The sequence below is a fragment of the Salmo salar genome, chromosome 19 (genome assembly GCF_965601325.2).
Source record: "Salmo salar chromosome 19, fSalSal1, whole genome shotgun sequence".
Taxonomy (NCBI): domain Eukaryota; kingdom Metazoa; phylum Chordata; class Actinopteri; order Salmoniformes; family Salmonidae; genus Salmo; species Salmo salar.
This window is the reverse complement of record NC_138309.1, coordinates 61,785,305-61,813,300: the sequence shown is the minus strand read 5'-3', so window position 1 is coordinate 61,813,300 and position 27,996 is coordinate 61,785,305. Positions and strand designations below refer to the sequence as shown.

At 44.0% G+C, this 27,996-nt stretch overlaps 1 protein-coding gene across 1 annotated transcript in view; it reads right to left on the bottom strand.

Annotated features, from left to right (window-relative positions):
• ankfn1b (ankyrin repeat and fibronectin type III domain containing 1b) overlaps positions 1-27,996 on the bottom strand; it is a 299,590-nt gene that overhangs the window by 82,592 nt on the left and 189,002 nt on the right. The window contains exon 5 of the mRNA XM_014158873.3: positions 10,538-10,578. Within this exon, the coding sequence (XP_014014348.3) occupies positions 10,538-10,578 (41 nt within the window). The remainder of the gene's footprint in view (positions 1-10,537; positions 10,579-27,996) is intronic.

Here is a 27,996-nt window from a genome sequence, read left to right as displayed (position 1 = left end):
GTGCAATGATTCTCTACACTATACATTGCTTGTTTTGTCACATTAACTGATCAACTGAAATTAGGTGAACTATTAGAATTTTACCAACCAGGAAATGGCAGAGCGATGTCTGTATATTACACCTTTGAGGTGTGTGTATTAGAATCAATGTGGCATTAAGAAATTACATGAATAAATGCATTTCTATAGCTTGCAAAATATTTTTTACAACGGTGGGGGAATGCCAAGATGGAGGCGCTGTGACTTCAAAACAGCGCCCCCTTGTCAGTCATCTAGTGTATATATAAATCATTGGTATAAATTGACCTTTCTTTCATTCTATTGACTTTGATGTGTCTTTCATGCAAAAACTGATAACCTGAACCTGAGGACATTAGATGACCTGCCAATGAAAGTGCCATTCATTTTTAATGGGGATTCACTTCCATTAGGAGTCAGTTCACTTCCTGCATTGATGGGCGAAACTGGGGTAACACACACACACACACACACACACACACACACACACACACACACACACACACAACGTTTTTCAGGAAAAGATTTTGAAAAACATGCCCTTACATCGATCGTCTTGAAACTTTCTCGACAAAGCTAACTTTCATCAAGGTTTTATACGGTCTGTGAGACATTAAAGTGAAAGTTGTGATTTTGCATACAAATGTAACATCCATAATGCTGGAATCGCCCATATAGCCTGTATGCTTGCAGAGGCCATGCTTTTGTGCCTTACAGATGTTGTATAGACAAAAAATCTTGGAGTTCAAACTTTTCCCCGCAACCGGGAACATTCCCAGGAAATTAGCTAACATGCCCATTAAAGGGGTGCTGAACAGCCTGATTTAGTCTCCATTTCAATCCTCCTCATTAGTAAATGCAACTGAGAACGAGATTTGGGTCTTGGAGGCGTGCTTTAATGTGGGTGTCTCTTGTGTGTGTGTTCGCATGTGGGAAGCGTTTGTACATTCACTCTGCCAAAACAGTACACAGTTACAGTCACACACCCTTCTAGATAACTTGAAACCGTCTAACCAGGTCTTGTGTCTGGAAGTAGCCTACAGTAGGCTAGCCAGCAAGCTAGTCAACATGTTTTCCAATTTAGCTTTAGCTTGCCATTGTGCAACCGTGTTTTGACTCTGGATAGCCTATCTGTGGGGCTAGTTAGGGAATGCAAATATAGTACACAGGGATATCCAAAGTCAAACCTAATTAACCGTGGTCAGTGTGCTGGACATTACGACCGGGTCAAATGCAACTGCGCTTTGAATTGATGATTACGTTGGTGCTGTCAGCCATGGGCATGATTTAAATAACACCAAAACAAGGAAAACTGTTACTTAACCTTCATAACAATACGTATTAGGATCATAACATTCAAATAATATATTTGATATCAAAATGTTTTAAATCCATGCAATGTTCTCCTAACACTCACTAAAATGTTGTGCACAACATCTGTAACATCCACCACAGAACATTCCCACAAGGTTCTTATTAGGTTTCAGGGTAATGTAATAACAAAATGATTTCTGGGAACATTCTTGCAACATCAGACGAATGTTTTATACAAACGTTGTATACTCATCAGAACAACTGGACAGTTTTTGTGTTATTAGAACTTTTGGGACAACCTAATGAATGTTCTGGGACGTTCACAGAACCAATTTTGGTTTGCTGGGTTGACAGTCGGACTATTCTTTCCTTAGAGAAAAACGCCTTGACAATTTGGATTCCACAAAGGTGTGAATTCATCGCATGTCTTTTCTTGGTCCTACCTGAAATCCTTGAAATCCTCTCTACACAATCAATGCCAATCTGAACATTTTACAATGACAAATACATCCGGAGACCAGGGGCAGACCGAACAACACCTGATTTATACTGCTACAATTTACCATCACAAATGCCCAACCATTCACAATCGAATGGCAACATTTCTCCAACATCTCATTGTGTAGAGCATTCAACAAATTATAAATTGAAACAAACACGAGAAGGGCCTTACAAGGCAACAGCTGCCCTCTTTTAGAACAGAGGGAGAACGAAGCGAACCCCGACAGAAAACTAGGGGCCTTCCCAGTCTGCCTGTCTGTCTGCGGACTCCTTGGCCGGGGGAGTAAGGGTGTGAGGGGGTGAAGGAGGTATGGAGAGGGGGCGTAAGGGTTGAAGGAATGATGGAGATGAGGTGAGTGTGTGTGTGTGTGCTCCCTGTCTGCCTCCTTCCTTGCATACAGACTCGCTGGTTTCATGTGTATAAGGGGGAGAGGGTGGGCTTGCGGAGGCCCTCTGGTATGCTGTTTACGGGCTGAGCGTGGCTCCCACACTGCAGCAGGCAGGCAGACAGGACACTTTTCCCAAGCCCACAATTGAAAGCGGCGTCAAGATTCCAATCAGGGTCAAGTCTGCAGACTGCAGGGATTATTTGTGCTGGAGAGGAGAGGGAGGCTGGAGGAGACCCAGGAGTGTGTGTGTGTGTGTGTGTGTGTGTGTGTGTGTGTGTGTGTGTGTGTGTGTGTGTGTGTGTGTGTGTGTGTGTGTGTTCGTTCCAACTAGCTCTCACAGTCTCATGTCAGAATTAGACGTTCATCCATGTTTCTCAAACGTCAAATTTCAAAGTGTTTAAGGTTAAGTGTAGACATTAACTACCCGTTTTGATGGTTATGCTTAAGTTTAGGTATTAACTCCGGTTAAGGTAAGGGTTACGGTTTGGGATAGGCTTAAAACCAAAATCTGAAAAACAACTTTCTATTGCTGGATTCGAACATGCAACCATTGACACCAAAGGCAAATATTTACGCCCCTCCACCATCCCCAACACCTTTAAAAATGTCCACCTACTTGTAGGTAACAGCGCTCACTGCCTAGTGTCCGGTTTCCACGTCATCTCCCCACGTCCTCAGACATGGATGGACGTTGAATAATGACTTGTATCACGGGTGACCTGGCTGGTGTGTTCAGAGCGGGAAGGTGGGTCAGTCGGAGGTGTTTCAGTCGAAGCGACATCGGAAAGGCCGATTTCATCTGTGTGTGTGATCTAATCTGTTAAGCGTGTGAGAAAGGGTCTGTCGGGTGCTTAGGAGTGCTTATGGCGGTAGCCTCCCTAATGCTCTGATGCAGAGCGGTCATTTTTTTGCACACACAGACACAAACACACAAACGCACAAACACACATGCAAAAGTATGCAGCCACGCACATGCTCACACACATACACAGACACACAGATGTTGCTCCCATTCCATAGCTTTCCTTTAAAACAGTCACATACACAGACACACAGATGTTGCTCCCATTCCATAGCTTTCCTTTAAAACAGTCACATACACAGACACACAGATGTTGCTCCCATTCCATAGCTTTCCTTTAAAACAGTCACACACTTTGTTTCCTTCTCTTAACCTATGAAACTCCTTCAAAGAGTCGGGTGTTTCCTTAGCCCACCTCCCTCCCTGTTCTCTCCCTGTTCTCCTCCCCTCTTCTCTCCATCTCCCTGTCCCATCGTTTTCCTCCTCCACTATCTTCTCCCCATTTCCCCCATTCCCTGTTTCTTATCGTCCCCTCTTTCTTTTCCTCCTCCTCCCCAGCAGGAAGCAGTAGTTTTGGGGCTCTAGGCACATTCACACATCAGCCACTTGAAAGGCAGCCATATTGTTCCCCCCTCCATCTCTAAAGGTTCAGATAGCACTTTATGGAAGCAGCTCTACCATGGTGTTTACTGTTAGAGGGGAACAGGCAGCTCGCCTCCATGTTTCTAACACCGCCAGTACATTTTTTGTAGTATGGTGCTTCAAACGCCAGCGATTTGCTTGTAATGGAAGCATACGCTGTCCAACATGTTCGTAACAAAGTCTCCTGAAAATCGGTTCGTTAAGCAGGGTTGCTCTCGCTCTGTGTGTGTGTGTGTGTGTGTGTGTGTGTGTGTGTGTGTGTGTGTGTGTGTGTGTGTGTGTGTGTGTGTGTGTGTGTGTGTGTGGCGTGCACTGTATATGAGTATGCGTCTATGATTCAGAGGGCCATAATGGAAAAGGCCATGCTTCACAGAATCCCCCTGTAAAAACACACAAAACTAAGCACTCACACACACACGCACGCACGCACACGCACACGCACACACTCACACTCACACACACACACAATTATGGCCGGGGTGCCTTCCCAAAACAATCGGCGTCTCTGCCTGCGAAACGCTTTGGCATCATCGCTCGTGCTTGGGAAGTTCTGAACCATCAGAGCTGCACTGCAGCCAAACCCACATCAAAGACAGCCGCTGTACGGCGCTTTACAACAAGCCACTCACACACACATACACACACGCACAGACACACATAAACATGCACTCACTTACGCAAACACATGCACTACACACACACACACACAGTCTTGCGCAGCTAACCTTGTGGGGACATACAATTTGGTCTCTTTCAAAACCCTATTTCCTTAACCTCTAACCCTAACCTTAACCCAAAAACCAAACCTTTACCCTAACCCTAAACTTAACCCTAGCTCTAAAACTAACCCTAGCTCCTAACCCTAACTCTTATCCTAATTCTAATCCTAACACTAATTCTAACCTTAACCCTAAACCCCCTAGAAATAGCATTTGACCCTGTGGGGACCAACAAAATGTCCCCAGTTGGTCAAATTTTTGTTTGTTTACTATTCTTGTGGGGCTTCTGGTCCCCACAAGTATAGTTAATATGTCCACGACACACACACACACACACACACACACACACACACACACACACACACACACACACACACACACACACACACACACACACACACACACACACACACACACACACACACACACACACACACACACACACAGAGAAACCCTGGGAGCCAGTAATCTCCTTGGCCCGTCTGCTCCCTCCACCGCCGCTACTGTAAATATTCCAATATATGTTTACACAGCATTTTCAAAAACCCAAGAAAAAAAAACGGAGAAAATGTAAGACTATGTTTCATATTTCTGCAGACAGGGGAACCCTCAGACTCCATTAGCTGTCTCCCCAAGTCTAAGTTGGCTTTTTCTCTCTCTCCTCTTCTTCCCCTATTTCCAAGGAATGTTTTGGAGGCGCATTCCTACTAACGAAAGGGTGCCGGGGAATGAAGCGGCAGACCACCTAAACACTGGGTTCTGGGCTAGTGCTGGGGCTAGGGCTGGAGCTCTCCTCTCCATCTCTCCATCCTCTCCATCCTCTATCCTCCTCACCCTCTACAGCCTCAGTAGTGTTAATAAGGACTGTGCACTGAGGATACAGTACCAGGAACCGTTTCCAAGCACTGATGTCACCATCGACTTAAAGGTCCAATGCAGTTGTTTTTATCTCAATATCAAATCATTTCTGGTAAAAATTAAGTACCTTACTTTAATAGATGAAAATGGGCAAAAGTAGCTTTTTAGCAAAAAACTATTTCTCAAGCAAGAATTTTGCTAGGACTGTCTAGGAGTGGTCTGAATTGGGAGGGGAAAACTGAAAACTATGCAAAGCTATACAAACCCGCTGATTAGAAGGTCCTGTGAAGATTGTATTTTCAACCAGCAACTAAAAAATGAAAACACTTTTACAGTGTTAGTTTCATCAGCTGTTGTACAATATGCTATAAAACACAGGAAAACATGAATGTTGACTGCACTGGGCCTTTAATCTCTTGTGGACAGTCTACATAAACTGTACCGTAGACCTGTCATGATACAACAGTATACGTGAGATTATGAGCAGCATTAGTTCAGGTGCTTTGGACAAATCACGATTTCGCAGGTGTTAGCATCTTTCGAATTTAGGAAGGGGAGGGGACATTTGGCCCATAGACTTGCCCGTAACTTGCAAAGAGAGAGGGTGCAGCTTTTCATTGCGGTTCCGAGCCTCGTTCTCTCTCTTCACTTAACATGTATGGACTTCATCGTGCATCTGACCAATTACGTGAGACTTTAGTTCTGGGTTAACCCAGATTACCGTCAATTTAGAGGTGGTACTCCGCTGTTAGGGCCAAGGGGGCTTTGGCTCTGATTGTCACCGGGGAGAGTCCTTGTACTCGGGGGCGAGCGGCTGTAAAACGGCTGAGTCACCCTCCTATTCTCACCCCGTGGAAAGACAGACGGACGTAAGACGAGAATGAGTAATGAAGTGAGAAATATGTTTTCAAACCTTGTGAAAGAGTGAGACAATAGCTAGATGAGTGTGAGAAGACTGAAGCTATGTTTCCATTAACTTGTCCAGGGATTTTTTTTATTGACATTTAGAACGCTTGCATGGAAAATAGATGCGACAATTGTCGCTACAGTGCGTTTTTATCGAACTGTCTTTTGTCGATAAAAACAGCTGGACGTAACGATGTCACAAAAATGTTTTTTTTTTAAATTTTTTAAACGAAGTGGTTGAAGTGTTTCCATTATCCATTTAGGCAAATTGCACATTAATACATTGGCGAAAGCCTGTATGCCCTACCACCTACAGTATCTGTTTCATCTCAGGTAGCCCGCAAAAGCCAGCATTGATAGAATTCAAGAATTGACTAATATTTGCCATATTCTTAAAAAAAAAAAAAAAAATTATCCTTTTTTCTCCCCAATTGGTAGTTACAGTCTTGTCACATCGCTGCAACTCCCGTACGGACTTTGGAGAGGCGAAGGTCGAGAGCCGTGCGTCACCCGAAACACAACCCCACCAAGCCACACTGCTTCTTGACACAATGCCCACTTAACCCTGAAGCGCCCGGCCCACCACAAGTCGCTAGAGTGCAATGGGACAAGGACATCCCGGCCGGCCAAACCCTCCCCTAGCCCGGACGACCCTGGGCCAATTGTGCGTCGCCTCATGGGTCTCCCGGTCGCGGCTGGCTGCGACACAGCCCGGTATTGAACCAGGATCTGTAGTAACGCAGCTAGCGCTGCGATGCAGTGCCTTAGACCGCAGCACCACTCGTGAGGCCCATATTTGCCATATTCTAATAATTGTTATGTGCCAACCTACCACCACAGTCCATGCCTTGGTGGTGAAACTACTGTAGTACTGTAGATCTGAAATAATTGGATGGTGAAACTTCAACCAACCAAAAGGCGAAGCAATTCAGGCAAAAAAATCGATTCAACACTCATTAGGCATTTAGAATTACGTATGAAGTGGAGATTTATAGATACTTTATGACATGACATGCCCGTATCTAAAAAATGTGTTTCATTTATTATCATTTATTTGAAAAACACAGTTTCCATCATCATTTGTAATAAAGAAAGTTTGACAAATGAAAAATCCACCAGACGAAAAGATAGAAATGTTGCCGATCTTTAGAACATTTCTCCTATAGCTGCCATTTCTATTACACGCTTTTTTTTGTTTGTTTGTTGCGTCATTGCTTTTGTTGAGTAAACCTGGGTGAATGGAAACCTGACTAATGAGACAATATTGAGACGTAAGTGAGACGCCAGTAAAAGTTAACATCTGTGAGGTCATGGGATGACCGTCAAATAAGAGTTGGGTGCACAAGAGTGAGACAAACTTTCTCAGCTCCTCCATCCACCTCTCTTCCGACCCTTCGCCCTCACCTCTAACTTAACCCCTCCCTTTTCTCTCTCCACCCCACCCCCCCATCTGAGAACAATTACACGGGCCTTCTCCTCTGAATAAATTAGGCTAATCAAGGGTCTTTCTCCTTCACATCCGTTCCTTAAATTCTCTGTACCACCCGTCCGTCGCGCTATCGGCTCCTCCAACCGCATCTCTTCCTTCCTGCACTGTCTGCCCCCTCACTTATGTAAAACACACACATACCCTCACTCACTGCACTAAGCCCTGCTAGATCCACCTCTGGGACTTATGGGGGAAGAGAATACAAGATGGGTAATATGGATGGCCGTAGAAGACTGGGTGTCTGCACATAGTTCTAGTGTTTCAGGCTATTAATGATTTCCATATGGGTCACGTAAAGACAGAGAGAGAGAGAGAGAGAGAGAGAGAGAGAGAGGTGAGCGAGAGAGAGAGAAGGAGCTAGAGAGAGAGGGAAAGAGAGAGAGAAGGAGCTAGAGAGAGGGAAAGAGAGAGAGAAGGAGTGCGTGGCGGTGTTTGTTTCAGAACTTTCTCTCACCCTCTCTTTCATTATTTATTTACAGCATACTTTAGGAGGTTACACATCATTACCCCTCACCAAACCCCTCTATTCTGAGACTCGTGTCACATGACTTCACATGACAGCTTCGCTTGGCCATGGAGAATGCTGCTTGTCTCCAGGCAACCGTGGCGAGGCAAGCCGCATTATGGAGTGACTGCCCACCAAGACTGCCCACATGGCACATGCAGTGTGTGTGTGTGTGTGTGTGTGTGTGTGTGTGTGTGTGTGTGTGTGTGTGTGTGTGTGTGTGTGTGTGTGTGTGCGCACACGTGCGACACAGGAGGTTGGTGGCACCTTAATTGGGGAGAATGGGCTCGTGGTAATGACCGGAGCGGAATCAGTGGAATGGTATCAAATACATCAAACACATGGTTTCCAGGTGTTGCCATTCCATTCCGGCCATTATTATGAGCAGTTCTCCCCTCAGCTGCCTCCACTGGCGTGCGAGATGTGAAATGCATGCAAGCGTACTTGAGTGTCCGTGCATACTTGTGTGTGTGCATGAACAGTAGTACAGTACGTGCACAAATGTGTGTGTGTGTGTGTGTGTGTGTGTGTGTGTGTGTGTGTGTGTGTGTGTGTGTGTGTGTGTGTGTGTGTGTGTGTGTGTGTGTGTGTGTGTGTGTGTGTGTATGTGTGTGTGTGTGTGTGTAAAAGCCAGTCTTCTGGAGGAGGCATCCAAACATTAAAAGATACAATATGAATCATCCCAGACTAACATCATAGAAGACTTACAGATCATTTAGTTAAGAGCAACATCAATGCACCTTATCACAAAACTTTGCATAACACTAGCGAGGTCACAATTTCAAACCCCCAGCCTTACCTGCTCTATTCAAGTGATTACATGGCTTCATATAATAGTTTGGAATTACCTTAGAAATGCCAGGGACATTTAAACTCAAACCACCCATTTATAACCCAAAGAATCTGAAAACAACTGTTCAATAGATATGTAAGTGGCGCATTCTCCAGCGATTGTTGGTCCGAGTCGGAATGGAGGAATGTAGCGGTCACAACACACACCTCCATGTTCAGCGAGCGAGAAAGCCTGTTGCTATGAAACCGCCCGAGCGCAATTCAAATGGATGAGCATGGTACTCTGTGGCAATGCCACCAGTCTTTTACTGGGGGGGGAACTTAGGGGAACACATTGACGCCCACACACTCATACTCACATGGCCCTAATGTACCTTTTGAAAAAGAGAGATGAGAGAAAAAGAACCAACCGTTACATGTAAGCCAGTGGGGAGTTAGGTTGATGTGAACATTTGTAATAACATTCTACTATGCCATAGTCCTCAGCAGAGTTTCAATGCCAAGTAACAACTTGACATTAAACAGGAGCTAAAAATGTTCAACTGATTTCACAAAGCAAAACCTACGAGATCCTGCTCGTTGTCGCTAAAATTCAATGCGACAACATCCTATTTTATGACCTTGATCTGATGACAACAACGGTGGCCATTTTGCGTTCTCTCAACCATTTAAAATACCACCTTTCTCATCACTGCCATTTGTTGCATGATCTATTTCACTGACAGAAAGATTATCCACTCATCTAGCGTGTTTTTTTCTGTTGACATTTAGAAAGTTTACCGACAATTATACTTTCATACGTTTTTTTTATCTAACAGGTACTTTACTCACATTAAAAATGGTTGGATGGAAACATGGTTTCTGAAATTGAGACAGAAACCAAGTTAATTTCCTTTGAAGCAGAGACAATGAGGTGAATTGCTCTTCACTCACATCAGCATTGAAGGACATCTAATAATCATGCTTAGAGTGATCGTCTCCATGTAAACAGGTGAGACACATTATAAAAGCTGCCATGGTTTTGTTTTGAAATCCGGGAGAAAATAATTAGTGTGAAATTACGTCGAACACGCGGGCGCAAATAACAGGCAATTAACTCAAATAGCTTATTGTCAATCAAAACAGTGACGTGCCGAACCTGCTGGCGACTGGAGAATTATCATAATAATTCACTTACTGTTATTTATAATCTGTATGAGATTAGGAGGGATTACTGGTCAGGTTAAAACCGAATTAGCGAATTAACATCCTTTCTCCAGAACCTGATTCAGAGCCAGGTCAGATTCCTCAAGGCGGCCAGGGGCCTTATTCACAAAGCGTCTCAGAGCAGGAGTGCTGATCTAGGATCAGTTTGGCCTTTTAGATCACAATGAATAAGATTATATGGACAGTGGGGACCTGATCCTAGGTCAGCACTATTACTATGAGAAGCTTTGTGTTAGAAAGCAACAGTAGGTGGAGAGATCTAGCAGTTTATCTAACTGTTTAAAGTAGATATAAATGAAAAGGACTCTGAACACAAACGACCGTAGAATAAAACAGAGAGGAAGGGCAGGAGAGGGACAAGGAGAAATAAATAATAAATGAAAGAAAGGGACTTACTTCTTTTGTTGGAACTCTTTCCTGTCCGCTGACCCCAGACTCTGTGAAAGAGAGAAAACAGAGAAACATTTGAGCACCATAGACCAGTCCTAAAAAGGATACCTAGTGTGGTCAGCAGTCAAGATGGATTCCTCTGCAGAATTTCCCCATTAGATTCAAAGAAAAGTCCAACCAAGTGCAATTCTGTAATCCAAAACTGTGTCAATGAAGTGTAATTCAAAGACAGAGAATACAAACACACACAGATCACTGTGTAAATAGGTTTATATGGTTAACACCCTTGACAAGCCTTGAGGCTGAAACATTCGAACCAGTGACCTTTTGGTTAGTGGCCCAACGGTGTTAACCGCTAAACTACCACCCGTCCCATATGTAAGCATGTCATTCAGGTAGTTTGGTTTGTTCTTTTACTTCGAAATGCAGCTGGGTTAAGATATTTGGCATTTGTTTTCGAAAATGTCAAAGAGTCGAACAGATACATCATAGTCTTGACTTGATTTTCAAGTCACTCAGTCGAGCACCTGATTCCCTTTTTTTGTAAGATGAGCTGAAGTGCGTTTGGGTATACTTTTTCCAGATACATCATAGTGTCATGAACTTAAAGAGACTAATGACTTCAAATGCACCTCATTATGGGAAATACTACCAGGCCAGTGCAAGCTCATTAATGACAGGGTGATTGACAGACATTTCAGCAAATGGGGAGGCAAATAACAGCAACATGTGAAGCTCTCGCCCTTTCTACGATGCGAAGATCCCGGAGGAGTGGCACTAAAGTGCAAACGAAGCCTACAGCCAAGTTCATTAACCCGGAGTAAGAAGATGATGTTCCCAGATACTGATCCGAGGTCCCTTTTGTGTTCTGATCCTAGATCAATGTCTAGTGCCAATTGCACAGTAGAAGCCATAAGAGCTTCCAAATGTTCACTGACAAAGAAGCTACCACACTGACATGGGTTTTCAATAACAGTCCAAAAATAGTCCTAATTCCCCTCACGTCGTTTAATCTCTCTCACAACAGGGGACATATTAAAAAAAAAAACACACACATACATACACACATGGCAGCCCCCCTACTGTCCACAGCTCCAGGAGAACTCTGGGAGACACAGGCAGAGGGAGGAAGACAGACACAGCTTGTCCATAACTAGCTCCAGGCTGAGACACTTTTAGAAGACACCAGCGCAATCATCTTTTTGAATTTTGCACTTTGATTTTTTTAAATGTATGCTGAGGTAAATCTGTCTTCACACCATAGGGTGTATCACCACAGGCCTCTGCACCCCCAGTGGGGTAAGAGGAGCATCTGAACCCACACAATGGGTGGGATAAGCAGGCCCTGTCAATCACTGTTGCAATATAATTTCTTAGACTCCAATGGAATGCATTATGCAACGGGTGGGTCTAATCCTGAATGCTTGATTGGCTAAAACCTCATTCCAGCCAGTGTCTATTCCACAGGTTGCCACCGGCTAAATCTATGACGTTAAAATGCCTATTTACTCTGTTCCATCTGTCTGCACAATCCACTGTCTCATCACCCCAGCCAGGCAATTTATAAACTTGAGCTCCACTATAAAAAGCATCTAGACATTATCTCATTTCTTTTAGACTAACTTTTCATTTTCAACAGCGGAGATTTGTATAAACCTTGCTGTTTGTCTCTCCGACCTTTGCAACATTGTTTCAATATTCAAATTCGATCTCCTGCTGTCCTATAGTAATGACCGAGTTGGGACGAGACAGACAGGTAGGCAGCGTTTCTCAGCCAGTCAAAATCATGAATCAGCTGCCATCATTTTTATAGATATATACAAACAAATGCCAATTGAAAAAAGGTCAAATGAAAGGCAGCTAATTTGCAGTCTTTCCAGCTTCAGTTTGAAGTGATTGCGTTACTGTAGCTGTTTCGTTAGCTAGCTCCTCTAAACAACAGTGTCCTGACGAGTGAGCACATTTTCTATGCCAGGCGAAATTGCGCCTCATTAGCTGATTGCTATGGATGTATCCAAATAAATGTCACTTGAAAACAGCTTAAACAAATGCAAATCCAGCTACTTTGCTGTTATTCAGGCTGCATTTTGACGTGACTGTAAGTTAGCCATTGTTGGCTAGCTAGCAAGCAAGGGATGAGAACATTGCCAACCAGTATGGCAATGGAACATTTAGAACAAAAAGACTGGATCGCGTCCATAGATACAGAATAAAAAGACTGAATGACTGGGTCACGTCTCTAGCAACGCTAGATTTGTGTCGGGACTATATCTTGTGGAAGGATGAAATAGTATGAATAAATTATTCAAAACAACGATTATGTAAATATGTCAATCATTTTTTGAATATGTTGGTAACCCATTGTATAAAAGTGATAATGCACTCGAAGACGGTGTTTGGAAGATATATTAGCACGGTTTGCCAGCCCTCGACTTCATCTTGGGTCTAACAACACCCATGACAATATATCCACCAAACACCCGCTTCTCGGGCATTATCATTTAAATAGAATTCAATATAATGCAATAGAATTATAATGCGATAGAAGCTCTTGGATGCGGGGAGACATTATCTTTCACTCTGATGTTGGTACATATGTTAGTATTGATTGCAAATTATAGAGTTCTGTCAGACAGTGTATGATAAATGTATGATAAATAGTAAAACGCAATAGCACATTATATATCTGTTTTGTGTGCTAAAGAGAGTGTGGTCAAAAAGTGTGAAGGGCATTCCCCTTTCTGTTCGAAGGCACACATCTGCGTGTGTGTGTGTGTTCCAACTTCTGAGTCAGCCAGTGACATTTTGACCATTGAGAGACCACTGAGTCTTTTTATGGAGCTTTTCATCCCAGTGCCTACGCAGTAGGGAGAAGTCCCCCATGCAATCACTATGACCTTATCCACCCCCACCACCCCCTCACTCCTTGTCAGTACACCTAGCCAGGACATCTCTGCGGAGAGCAGGTGGAAACCTATGGTTAGTGGGGTTAAATGTAAATGTTTGTAAATTGTACTTATGAAATGTAAGTGTACTTGAAATGTGTATACATGTATTTACCTCTACTATACATCGGAATGCAGAGGGTTGGAGCATGGGCTTGCAACACCAGAGTTTCGGGTTCAATTCCCGCATTCGCCACATACAGTGCCTTCAAAAAGTATTCACACCTTTCCACATTTTGTTGTGTTACAAGGTGGGATTAACATTGATTTAATTGTAATGTTTTCTCAACGACCTACACAAAATACTCTGTAATGTCAAAGTGGAAGAAAAATTCGAACATTTATTAAAAAAATAAAAAAATAAAGAAAACTAAAACACGAATATATCTTGATTACATAAGTATTCAACCCCCTGAGTCAATACATGTTAGAATCTCCTTTGGCAGGTAGCGGAGGGCGGCAGGTAGCCTAGCGGTTAGAGCATTGGGACAGTAACCGAAGGTTTGCTTGTTTGAATCTCTTGAGCCGTTCTACCCTTGAGCAAGGTAGTTATCCCCCACAACAACTGCTCCCTGGGTGCCGGTGATGTGGAAGTCAATTAAGGCAGCCTGATTCAGAGGGGTTGGGTTAAATGCGGAAGATATTTCAGGTGAATGTGTTCAGTTGTGCAACTGACTAGTTATCCCCTTTCCTTTTAAAAGCTTTGCAAACCTGGATTGTACAATATTTGCACATTATTCTTTAAAAAATTACTCAAGCTCTGTCAAGTTGGTTGTTGATTATTGCTAGACAGCCATTTTCAAGTCTTGCCAAGGATTTTCAAGCCGATTTAAGTCAAATCTGTAACTAGGCCACATTCAATGTTGTCTTGGTAAGCAACTCCAGTGTATATTTGGCCTTGTGTTTTAGGTTATTCTCCTGCTGCAAGTTCAATTTGTCTCCCAGTGTCTGTTGGAAAGCAGACTGAAACAGGTTTTCCTCTAGGATTTTGCCTGTGCTTAGCTCTATTCTGTTTCTTTTTATCCTAAAAACCTCCCTAGTGCTTACTGATGACAAGCATACCTATACCATGATGCAGCCACCACCATGCTTGAAAAGTGTTGGATTTGCCCCAAACATAACACTTTGTATTCAGCACATGAAGTTAATTTCTTTGCCACAGTTTTTGCAGTTTTACTTTAGTGCCTTATTGCAAACAGAATGTGTGTTTTGTAATATTTTTTGTTGTGAAGTAACTACAATGTTGTTGATCCATCCTCAGTTTTTATGTCACCATTGGCATCATGGTGATATCCCTGAACGGTTTCCTTCCTGTCCGGCAACTGAGTTAGGAAGGACACCTGTATCTTTGTAATTAATAACTTCACCATGCATAAAGGGATAGTCAATGTCTGTATTTTTGTTGATTTATTTACCCATCTACCAATAGGTGCCCTTGTTTGTGAGGCATTGGAAAACCTCCCTGGTCTTTGAGGTTGAATCTGTGTTTGAAATTCACTGTTCGACTGAGGGACCTTACAGATAATTGTATGTGTGGTGTACAGAGTTGAGGTAGTCATTCAAAAATCATGTTAAACACTATTACTGCACACAAAGTGAGTCCATGCAACTTATTACTTGACTTGTTAAGCACATTTTCAGTCCTGAACTTATTTAGGCTTGCCATGACAAAGGGGTTGAATACTTATTGACTCAAGTCATTTCAGCGTTTCATTTTTTATTAATACAAATATATATAAAATGTATTCTGTGTTATACACTGTATATACACTGTAAACATAATACACTTTGACATTATGGGGTATTGTTTGTAGGCCCGTAACACAATACATTTTTGGGGGAAAAAGTCGAGGGGTGTGAATACTCTCTGAAGGCACTACCCATATGTTTAAACAGTAAGTCACTTAATAAGTGTCTAAGATAAAAGTCAGTAAGATAAAAGCATCATCCCAACTTACTCCCGAGTGGTGCAGCTGTCTAAGGCACTGCATCTCAGTGCTAGAGGTGTCATTACAGACCCTGGTTCGATCCTGGGTTGTATCACACCCGGCCGTGATCGGGAGTCCCATAGGGCGGCGCACAATTGTCCCAGTGTCGTCCCGGGTTAGGGGAGGGTTTGGCCGGGGTATGCCATCATTGTAAATAAGAATTTGTTCTTAACTGACTTGCCTAGTTAAATAAAAGGTTAAAAAATATAATACATGCTAAAACCACCATGCTATACATCTATATTACAATGGCTCACATCAAATGGACAATAGCAACACTGAGGACTACAAGAGTTCATTTCGGACGGTCCCTCCACAGTGCTTCACTCAGTGCCCTGACTGCCACCTCTGCACGAGCTTCATTTCCTGCAGCCCTCTCTCCCTACAGCCAATTACACGGCTGAGAGTGGTGGCACTTAAAAACCCCAAAGGAGCCATGGCAAGCATCCATGCCGAGGGAACAAGAGTGTCTAACTGTCCATTTTACACAGGCGCGCGCACACACACCTCCGTAGCTCTTTTAATGGATAGTTTGCCTGGAGAATTGGCAGGTGTCAGCCTCTAAAATAGTACTTTAAGATCAATGTATGTCAGGTGTAGAACAGGTGGGGAAAGACACAGGAAAAACAATTGGGCTTTTAACAGTGGTAAATGCATTTAAGTGCACTATCAAAACAAGCATATCCTTTTCAAAAAAGACAAAGACAAAGGGTAATTGATGAAAAATAGTGCAGTGTCTCTGTGTGTGTGTGCGGTTGTATGTGTGTGTGTGTGTGTGTGTACTGACTCTGCTTGCTTGCATACCTGTGCACCAGGTGCTGTGAAATCCTGTCATGCCAACGCTAAACCACAACCTCCCTGAATTTGTAGAAAGAACCACACAAATACACACAGCTTCCCCATATCTTCTGCATACCTTCACATTTGCAACCCGACTCTCAGCAGACACATACCTGTCGCGTCCAATGCCAGCCACAGTCAAATAATTCCTTCCCCCGCCACTCTTCACTTTGCTCTCCCTCCTCCCTCGCTCCTTCTCTCGTTCTCTCTCTCCCAGCCTCAACCCTCACTCTCTTCTTCCAACGGCAGCTCTCTTCCACTTTGATGCAGTCAAATCACCGGCAGCGTTATTCACCTGTTCAACTCTTTCTCGCTTTCCCTCCCTCCTTCTCTCTTCTCTCGTCTTCCCACTCTACAGTCGGAGCGTGCTGTCACACCGAGGTGCCTGCTCAGAACGGTGGCTGCCACCGAGTGAGTTGTTGTACTTTAATTGTGGTTGCCAGGCGATAAGCTTCTCTCTAACTCTCTCACACACAGTGGAGGGGAGGACAGAGAGAGAGAGAAGGGAAGGGGTGAGGGAGAGAATGGGAGAAGAGGGAGGGAGAGGGGTGGTGAATGCTAATGACTGTCTCACCAGAGCCTGAAAAGGGGGAGATTGGAAAAGCTTATAGTGGATGGGGGGGTGGCAGGTTTTGTCCCTGCGTGGAGGGAGGAAAAAAGGTGGGTGCTAAAGTAACAGGTGCGTTTTATCACATTTACTTTTACTTTGGGTTGAGGATTTTGACACAGGAAAATCGTTATTCAGTTGAACGAGGTAAATTAGTTCACCACAGTGTTGTGGTCAGGGCTATTGCGGTGACCGTATTACCGGCACACCGACAGTCATGAGTCATGATGGCAGTCAAATTCCACATGACCGTTTAGTCACGGTAATTAGGCTTCTCCAAGCTCTGATGCTGCAGGTCATTAGTAGCCTACCAAACTTGCTAACTGCCTGGTACGCCGCACTCTTTTGTCCCTCTAATCAATCTGACATCAATGAAAATGTATTTGAAAATCGAATCAAACACTTAATGAGAGCCCATGAGCTCATGTTGCGCAATATTTCTATAAGCTATGCAATTAAGGAGAGAAAACAGTGATGGCCGCAAATAAAAAGAAGATCCCATCAGCTTTCTATAGGCTAGGCCTACTATATTTATTTCTCAACTTTCCTAATATTAAGCACATTGCTTATCTTTACAACAGGAGTGCAGCCTACCTGGCTGGCATGAAAATGAACCACGGGGAAAAGCGTCCTCCATTCTCTATTTAAGTGCATAGATGACATGTATTTTTTCCCGCTGCCCCTGTTTGGATACAGATGCATGATAATGGTCCATTCTAAATCAAAAAAATGTCACACATACACTACCATTCAAAAGTTTGGGGTCACTTAGACATTTCCTTGTTTTTGAAAGAAAAGCAAAATGTTCCATTAAAATAACACCAAATTGATCAGAAATACAGTGTAGACATGGTTAATGTTGTAAATGTTGCGGACCTGGCATCCTTTCACTCACTCCTCTCTACATTCTCCTCTTCTGTCTCTGCTGCTAAAGCCACTTTCTACCACTCCTAATTCCAAGCATCTGCCTCTAACCCTAGGAAGCTCTTTGCTACCTTCTCCTCCCTCCAGAATCCTCCTCCCCCTCCCCCCCCCCTCCTCCCTCTCTGCGGATGACTTCGTCAACCATTTTGAAAAGAAGGTTGACGATATCCGATCCTCGTTTGCTAAGTCAAACGACACCGCTGGTCCTGCTCACACTGCCCTACCCTGTGCTTTGACCTCTTTCTCCCCTCTCTCTCCAGATGAAATCTCGCGTCTTGTGACGGCCGGCCGCCCAACAACCTGCCCACTTGACCCTATCCCCTCCTCTCTTCTCCAGACCATTTCCGGAGACCTTCTCCCCTTCCTCACCTCGCTCATCAACTCATCCTTGACCGCTGGCTACGTCCCTTCCGTCTTCAAGAGAGCGAGAGTTGCACCCCTTCTGAAAAAACCTACACTCGATCCCTCCGATGTCAACAACTACAGACCAGTATCCCTTCTTTCTTTTCTCTCCAAAACTCTTGAACGTGCCGTCCTTGGCCAGCTCTCCTGCTATCTCTCTCAGAATGACCTTCTTGATCCTAATCAGTCAGGTTTCAAGACTGGGCATTCAACTGAGACTGCTCTTCTCTGTGTCACGGAGGCTCTCCGCACTGCTAAAGCTATCTCTCTCTCCTCTGCTCTCATCCTTCTAGACCTATCTGCTGCCTTTGATACTGTGAACCATCAGATCCTCCTCTCCACCCTCTCCGAGTTGGGCATCTCCGGCGCGGCCCACGCTTGGATTGCGTCCTACCTGACAGGTCGCTCCTACCAGGTGGCGTGGCGAGAATCTGTCTCCGCACCATGCGCTCTCACCGCTGGTGTCCCCCAGGGCTCTGTTCTAGGCCCTCTCCTATTCTCGCTATACACCAAGTCACTTGGCTCTGTCATATCCTCACATGGTCTCTCCTATCATTGCTATGCAGACGACACACAATTAATCTTCTCCTTTCCCCCTTCTGATAACCAGGCGGCGAATCGCATCTCTGCATGTCTGTCAGACATATCAGTGTGGATGACGGATCACCAGCTCAAGCTGAACCTCGGCAAGACGGAGCTGCTCTTCCTCCCGGGGAAGGACTGCCCGTTCCATGATCTCGCCATCACGGTTGACAACTCCCTTGTGTCCTCCTCCCAGAGTGCTAAGAACCTTGGCGTGATCCTGGACAACACCCTGTCGTTCTCCGCTAACATCAAGGCAGTGACCCGATCCTGTAGGTTCATGCTCTACAACATTCGCAGAGTACGACCCTGCCTCACACAGGAAGCGGCGCAGGTCCTAATCCAGGCACTTGTCATCTCCCGTCTGGATTACTGCAACTCGCTGTTGGCTGGGCTCCCTGCCTGTGCCATTAAACCCCTACAACTCATCCAGAACGCCGCAGCCCGTCTGGTGTTCAACCTTCCCAAGTTCTCTCACGTCACCCCGCTCCTCCGCTCTCTCCACTGGCTTTCAGTTGAAGCTCGCATCCGCTACAAGACCATGGTGATTGCCTACGGAGCTGTGAAGGGAACGGCACCTCCATACCTTCAGGCTCTGATCAGGCCCTACACCCAAACAAGGGCACTGCGTTCATCCACCACTGGCCTGCTGGCCCCCCTACCTCTGAGGAAGCACAGTTCCCGCTCAGCCCAGTCAAAACTGTTCGCTGCTCTGGCACCCCAATGGTGGAACAAGCTCCCTCACGACGCCAGGACAGCGGAGTCAATCACCACCTTCCGGAGACACCTGAAACCCCACCTCTTTAAGGAATACCTAGGATAGGATAAAGTAATCCTTCTAACCCCCCCCCCCCCTTAAAAGATTTAGATGCACTATTGTAAAGTGGTTGTTCCACTGGATATCATAAGGTGAATGCACCATTTTGTAAGTCGCTCTGGATAAGAGCGTCTGCTAAATGACTTAAATGTAATGTAAATGTAAATGTAAATGTAAATGACTGTTGTAGCTGGAAACGGCTGATTTTTAATTGAATATCTACATAGGCGTACAGAGGCCCATTATCAGCAACCATCATTCCTGTGTTCCAATGGCACGTTGTGTTAGCTAATCCAAGTTTATCATTTTAAAAGGCTAATTGATCATTAGAAAACCCTTTTGAAAACCCCGATTAAAGAAGCAATAAAACTGGCCTTCTTTACACCAGTTGAATATCTGGAGCATCAGCATTTGTGGGTTTGACTACAGGCTCAAAATGGCCAGAAACAAAGGACTTTCTTCTGAAACTTGTCAGTCTATTCTTGTTCTGAGAAATGAAGGCTATTCCATGCGAGAAATTGCTAAGAAACTGAACTTTTGAACGGTAGTGTATATTATTTAGTATATGTAAAGACAAGATTAAATCAAGGAAAGTCTGATCAGTGACAATATTAGCCTATCACTACATTATATATTATCACTTATAATGCCCAGCATAAGAAACAATGCCTTTTTTTCACACACCTCATATAGCCTAGCTCAAAGTGGCCAAATAACTTCTTAAAATTAAGCACATCAATTGCGGTCACTTTTGATAATGTTCTTTTTCACTAATGGAACATTTGCGCTTATAGTCTACTACCATGTGCGCATTGCTGCGCTTATAATGTGAAGAAATAGTCTAATAGTTTATCAACATTTTAAGCTAAACATTCTGATCTGTTGCGTCAGCCACATTGCATAAAAAAGGTTTTGATGCTAGTGGTTGTATTAATATGGGATCCATCGCATCCTACAACTGTCCCAGACTATATTTGGAATATTTATTTCTTGCACAGAATAGAATATGTCAACTTTTGTACTATGGGGGATAGTAGATTGACATAGGCTAGTGCTCTTGCTGTTTGTTAAGCCTACTCATCTTGTTGGCTGACGAAAAGTAAATGTGGACAGCTTACAATATCTTCAATATGCACCTCGGAATTGGATCAGGACATGTGCAGTTGCATCCCCGATGTGTCTGTCTTCACTTGTACCCTGTGAGAAAGACCCGATCATGTGACATAGAGCCATGTGAGTGAGAGGCGCTTCGGATTGTTCAGCACACTCAGGAAGAAGGGCACAACGCAGCACTCCGGGCCGCAAAAGACATGGATTATTTTAGAGTGCATTACGGGCTGGGGATGCCGCCGTGAAATTTGACGCATTATCAAGTGCTTATCAAATTGTGAATGAGTGACTATTGGAGTGTGTACAGCCTGCACAAAAAACTAAGCAGAGCTCATGCCTTTCAAGCGACTTTTTTCCAAATCATCATTAGTCTCATCATGCAGTCTTACAGTGTATTAAAAATCAAAACATATAGCCCAACGTTTACAGAACAATGAAAGTTACATTAATAACTCTAAATGAAGCATATAGGAATACCTAGGTTAATTACCTGTTGAGGTGTAGGGGGCAGTATTTTCACGGCCGGATGAAAAATGTACCCAAATTAAACTGGTTACTACTCTGGCCCAGAAACTAGAATATGTATATTATTAGTACATTTGGATAGAAAACACTCTGAAGTGCCTAAAACTGTTTGAATGGTGTCTGTGAGTATAGCAGAACTCGTTTGGCAGGCAAAAACCTGAGAAAAATCCAACCAGGAAGTGGAAAGTCTGAGAATTGTAGTTCTTCTTTTGATTCTCTATCGAAACTACAGTTTCTGTGGGGTCACGTTGCACTTCCTAAGGCTTCCATTGGCTGTCAACAGCCTTCAGAAAGTTCTTTCAGCATTCTCCTGTCACTGGGCAGATAATAGGAGCTCAGTCAATCAGTGGACTGCCTGAGGACAAAGGGATTGGATATGCGCAATCCCGCGAGCGCGCCGTTCCTTCTTTTTCTTCTTGAATGAATATGCTATTGTCCGGTTGGAATATTATCGCAATTTTACGCTAAAAATACCATAAAGATTGATTTTAAACAGCGTTTGACATGCTTCTAAGTACGGTAATGGAACATTTTGACTTTTCGTCTCTGGTACCGCGCTCGCGTGTTATGCCTTTGGATAGTGCTCTGAACACACGAACAAAACGGAGGTATTTGGACATAAATATGGATTATTTCGAACAAAAACAACATTTCTTGTGGAAGTAGCAGTCCTGGGAGTGCATTCTGACGATCAGTAAAGGTAAGAGAATATTTATAATACTAATTCTGAGTTTAGGTGACCCCGAACTTGGCGGGTGTCTGTATAGCTTGCTGTGATGGCGAGCTATGTACTCAGAATATTGAAAAATATGCTTTCTCCGTAAAGCTATTTTAAAATCTGACACAGCGGTTGCATCCAGGAGTAGTCTATCTATAATTCTTTCAATAATTGTTATATATTTTGTCAACGTTTATGATGAGTATTTTTGTAAATTGATGTGCACATTCACCGGAGGGTTTTGGTGGGAATACATTTTCTGAACATCACGCGCCAATGTAAAATGCTGTTTTTGGATATAAATATGAACTTTATCGAACAAAACATACATGTATTGTGTAACATGATGTCCAAGGAGTGTCATCTGATGAAGATCATCAAAAGGTAAGTGCTTCATTTAGCTGTGTTTTGGGTTTTTGTGACATGTCCTTGCATGGAAAATGGCTGTGTTATTATTTTTGTCTATGTACTCTCCTAACATAATCTAATGTTTTGCTTTCGCTCTAAAGTCTTTTTGAAATTGGACAATGTGGTTACATCAAGGAGAAGTGCATCTTTAAAATGGTGTAAAATAGTTGTATGTTTGAGAAAGTTGAATTATGACATTTTGTTGTTTTGAATTTGCCGCCCATATATTTCACTGGCTTTGTCCCGCAGGTGGGACGCTAGCGTCCCACGTAGCCCATAGAAGTTAACCGCTCAACACAGAATAGTCGCATGTGCGCACTCCCTCAAATCGTTGACAAAATATTTATATTTCATTCAGCTATGTTCAATTGTATTCTTCATACTATAAAATGATATAAAATAATGTCACGGAATTCTAAGCAAATCTTGTCTGCTAAATCAACTAGTGTAGCCCACAGCCATTTGGCATAGCCAGATCAAGACCTAACATAAGGACAACTCAGGGTATGCTATTCTTTTCTTCAGATCATGCTTCTTTAAACCTGTCTAAAATAAATAATGGATTTATAATGAATGTGTAAGCTATATTACATGGATTTATTAGACTTTTTAAAAATGGCTTGTAGGCTATTTGTGGAAGCCAGGAGATGCTAAATGTGTTTGTTAATTAACAGTTAATTACCATGACACCGACAGTTATTTGCTTAACAATCGTGACCGCCACAGCCCTAGTTGTGGTGAAAGAAATGTCACCAAGAAAAAAAATGAACATTTCCCCCAAAAGGGTTGTATTTTGTCCCGTTTTTTATTAGATAACGGCACACATTGTGCCACTATTTAACTTTTATTCAGATTCAGACCAAATCAAGTGTCTGTTTCTTGACTTGCCTGCAAATGGTTTCCTTTGATAGCTGTTTGGGCCCTGTTTGTTAGGTAGCCTGGTTAACACTAGAACTGCCATAGGACTATGGCCACTGATGTTTGATTTAGTAAAACAATTTCAATCAATGTTCTCCGAAAATTGCAACGCCCTGCTCCTTCCCTGACTTTTCCTAAATATGTATATTTTACAGCTATTACTAACTTAAGGGGCCAAGATAAATGTGCCGAAGGGCATTGGTACCCAGGCGCTAATGTGAGCGCATCATTCAGTCTGGTTTAACCAGGCTCGATTTTGGGCCTTCTAGCTCATTATAACCAGGAAGGAAACTTCAAAACTCGCTTCCCCAATTAAACATGTGGGACCACATTTACTGTGACACTCATCAACAGGAAATAAACAAGACCAATTAGAGTGGAGTAACAAGTTGCTGCCACGAGCATTCATAACAACTCACGTCATTTATATTTAGGACCAATGAACTTCTCTTGTCCATTTGTGTTAGTAAGCTAGATTCTAGATATATAGACAGAGAGATGAACATAGATGAACATAGAGATGTGCACCTTGCATGCCATTCAAGGTAAGTCGATAGCGTTGTATAGTTGACATAAAGAAAACAAACATAGGGTCAAATTTGGGATTATGACACCGGTTTGACAACGTAGGGAGGGATTTAATTGTGGGGTACAGAACACTGTCAGTGGTCCGATTTATGTTCGTATTGTTGCTTGCAGGTTCTTTTCCCCACATTGTCAGGGGAAAGAACCCGCAAGCAAGCATTTATTTGGACAATGTATACCATGCGTATCCCATACAAAGTGGTCAGATGAAGCAAATGCTAAACTACAGGACTGTTTTGCTATCACAGACTGGAACATGTTCCGGGATTCTTCCGATGGCATTGAGGAGTACACTACATCAGTCACTGGCTTTATCAATAAGTGCACCGAGGACGTCGTCCCCACAGTGACTGTACGTACATACCCCAACCAGAAGCCATGGATTACAGGCAACATTCGCACTGAGCTAAAGGGTAGAGCTGCCGCTTTCAAGGTGTGGGACTCTAACCCGGAAGCTTACAAGAAATCCTGCTGTGCCCTGCGACGAACCATCAAACAGGCAAAGAGTCAATACAGGGCTATGATTGAATCCTACTACACCGGCTCCGACGCTCGTCTTATGTGGCTGGGCTTGCAAACTATTACAGACTACAAGGGGAAGCACAGGCGCAAGCTGCCCAGTGACACGAGCCTACCAGACAAGATAAATAACTTATATTCTCGCTTCGAGGCAAGCATCAGCTGTTCCGGACAACTGTGTGATCACGCTCTCTGTAGCTGACATGAGTAAGACCTTTAAACAGGTCAACATATACAAGGCTGCGGGGCCAGATGGATTACCAGGATGTGTGCTCCGGGCATGTGCTGACCAACTGGCAAGTGTCTTCACTGACATTTTCAACATGTCCCTGACTGAGTCTGTAATACCAACATGTTTCAAGCAGACCACCATAGTCCCTGTGCCCAAGAACACAAAGGCAACCTGCCTAAATGACTACAGCCCTGTAGCACTCACGTCCGTAGCCATGAAGTGCTTTGAAAGGTTGGTAATGGCTAACATCAACACCATTATCCCAGAAACCCTAGACCCACTCCAATTTGCTTACCGCCCAAACAGATCCACAGAAGATGCAATCTCTATTGCACTCCACACTGCCCTTTCCCACCTGGACAAAAGGAACACTTATGTGAGACTGCTATTCATTGACTACAGCTCAACGTTCAACACCATAGTACCCTCAAAGCTCATCACTAAGCTAAGGATCCTGGGACTAAACACCTCTCTCTGCAACTGGATCCTGGACTTCCTGACGGGCCGCCCCCCAGGTGGTGAGGGTAGGAAGCAACACATCTGCCAAGCTGATCCTCAACACTGGAGCTCCACAGGGGTGCATGCTCAGTCCCCTCCTGTACTCTCTGTTCACCCACAACTGCATGGCCAGGCACAACACCATCATTAAGTTTGCAGATGACAACAGTAGTAGGCCTGATCACCGACAACGACGAGACAGCCTATAGGGAGGAGGTCAGAGGCCTGGCCGGGTGGTGCCAGAATAACAACCTATCCCTCAACATAACCAAGACTAAGGAGATGATTGTGGGCTACAGGAAAAGAAGGACCAAGCACGCCCCCATTCTCATCGATGGGGCTGTAGTGGAGCAGGTTGGGAGCTTCAAGTTCCTTGGTGTCCACATCAACAACAAACTAGAATGGTCCAAACACACCAAGACAGTATATGCATAGTCACTTTATGTACATACTACCTCAATTGGGCTGACCAACCAGTGCTCCTGCACATTGGCTAACCGGACTATCTCCATTGTGTCCCACCACCCACCAACCCCTCTTTTACGCTACTGCTACTCTCTGTTCATTATATATGCATCGTCACCATATCTACATGTACATACTACCTCAATCAGCCTGACTAACCGGTGTCTGTATGTGGCCTCGCTACTTTTATAGCCTCGCTACTGTATATAGCCTGTCTTTTTACTGTTGTTTTATTTCTTTACATACCTATTTTTCACCTAACACTTTTTTTGCACTATTGGTTAGAGCCTGTAAGTAAGCATTTCACTGTAAGGTCTACACCTGTTGTATTCGGCGCACGTGACAAATGATTTGATTTGACGTACGACTAATAAAACTTGAAACTATATTAGAACACCTTACATGTGATACTGACTGTCACACCCTGATCTGTCTCCTGTCCTTGTGATTGTCTCCACCCCCCTCCAGGTGTCGCCCATCTTTCCCATTATCCCCTGTGTATTTATACCTGCGTTCTCTGTTTGTCCGTTGCCAGTTCGTGTTGTTTGTCAAGTCAACCAACGTTTTTGTTCTCAACTCCTGCTTTTCCCAGTCTCTCCTTTTTCTCGCCCTCCTGGTTTTGACCCTTGCCTGTCCTGACTCTGAGCCCGCCTGCCTGACACCTCTACCTGCCCCTGACCCTGAGCCTGCCTGCCGACCTATACCTTTGCCCCACCTCCGGATTGTTGACCTCTGCCTACCCTGACCCTGAGCCTGCCGTCCGGTACCGTTGCCCCACCTCTGGTTTCCTGACCCCTGCCTGCCTTGACCTGTCTATTGCCTGTCCCTGTTGGGATATTAAACCATTGTCAATTCGACGTGTCTGCATCTGGGTCTTACCTTGATTCCTGATAGACTTGATTATATGGAGGCATAATCTTTCCCTAGGAAACCCACAACAATGACTGGTGATCCCCACTCCTGTATACATATTTATCTCACCCACATTGCCATCTGGCATGGTTTTTCAATTCAAACTAAACTTAGCATTGACCATTCACAGAACCTTTTTGAACCAATAAAAAATGTATGCTATTTGGATGAGAAAAGGACCACCACTTATTTGGAATAGATCCCTGCCACCCCCAGAAAGGCATTCCTCAGGGTGCCAATGACAGAGCCACGGAGAGCTGACAGAGCCACGGAGAGCTGACAGAGCCACGGAGAGCTGTAGAGCCCCCTCCCCCAGAAAACTGCTGATGCACAACCAAATTTCTAAATTGCACGTTGTGTATTCTACTATTCTAAATAACAGGTGGGGATCCCGTAGAGGCTGCGGGGTCCTAAACGGCCGCTTACGTCGCTTATGCCAACAAATGGCACTGTGTGTGTGTGTGTGTGAGTGTGTGAGTGAGAGAGGAATGTGCGAGTGTGTGATGATCAAGTATGACACCCTGCCAGCCCCAGGAAGATCAAGAAAGAGGAGAGAGAGAGGCTATGTAGCAGAACAGACGTTATCAGGGCTAGCCTATCACCACAGAGAGCATACACCGCACAAGTGACCCAAATTAGCCCACACTACTTTCTGCCCAACGCTAATTGCCGTGAGCGATGATGATGATGCATAAGAAGTAGTGGCAGCGAGCCGAGCTGAGCCCAGTGACTTCAGTCACACAGCAAAGAGTGACAGGACCTGAGGGCTAAGACTAGCACCAGGGCTAAGGGATTAAATTGTGTTATTCCAGGTTCAAGCCTTCAACCTATTAGAACTCAATCAAACAATCCATTGAATTGTATATTTATACTGTATAATGTTTTGTGTATAACTACAGTATTGGTATTGGTGTTCGTATTGTGTTATTTGAAATGCCCCTGTACTTGTTTTTCTGACTTCTCTTGCTGAATCCAAGTCTCCCCACCAAAAAAAGGGATTTATGCTGATTAAATCAGAATCACACAACGGTGGTTTCAAATGGTGTGACTCACCAGCTGGTCACAGGAAGTCTTAGTAACACTGTCTGGAGAAACCCACAAAGGAGAGGACATTGAGGGGGGCGGGGGGGGGAGATGGACGGACGACAGAATGCAAGAATATCAGAATGCCACATGGTGTGGATGTGGGTAAGTCCCAACTTCTTCTAGCTTCCTCCTCTCTTGTACCCTTCCGTTTTGACATTTGCAGACCCACAGTTGTGTTCGTCAAAGACGTATGAGAAAATCAACTCAGCAGCCGTGACACTGCTTCTTTTCATTGAACTGTATGCCCTCTGTGACTAGGTGCGAGTGTGCATGACTAGGTGCGAGTGCGTGTGCGTGTGTGTGTGTGTGTGTATGTGTGTGTATGTGTCGTGTGTGTGTGTGTGTGTGTGTGTGTGTGTGTGTGTGTGTGTGTGTGTGTGTGTG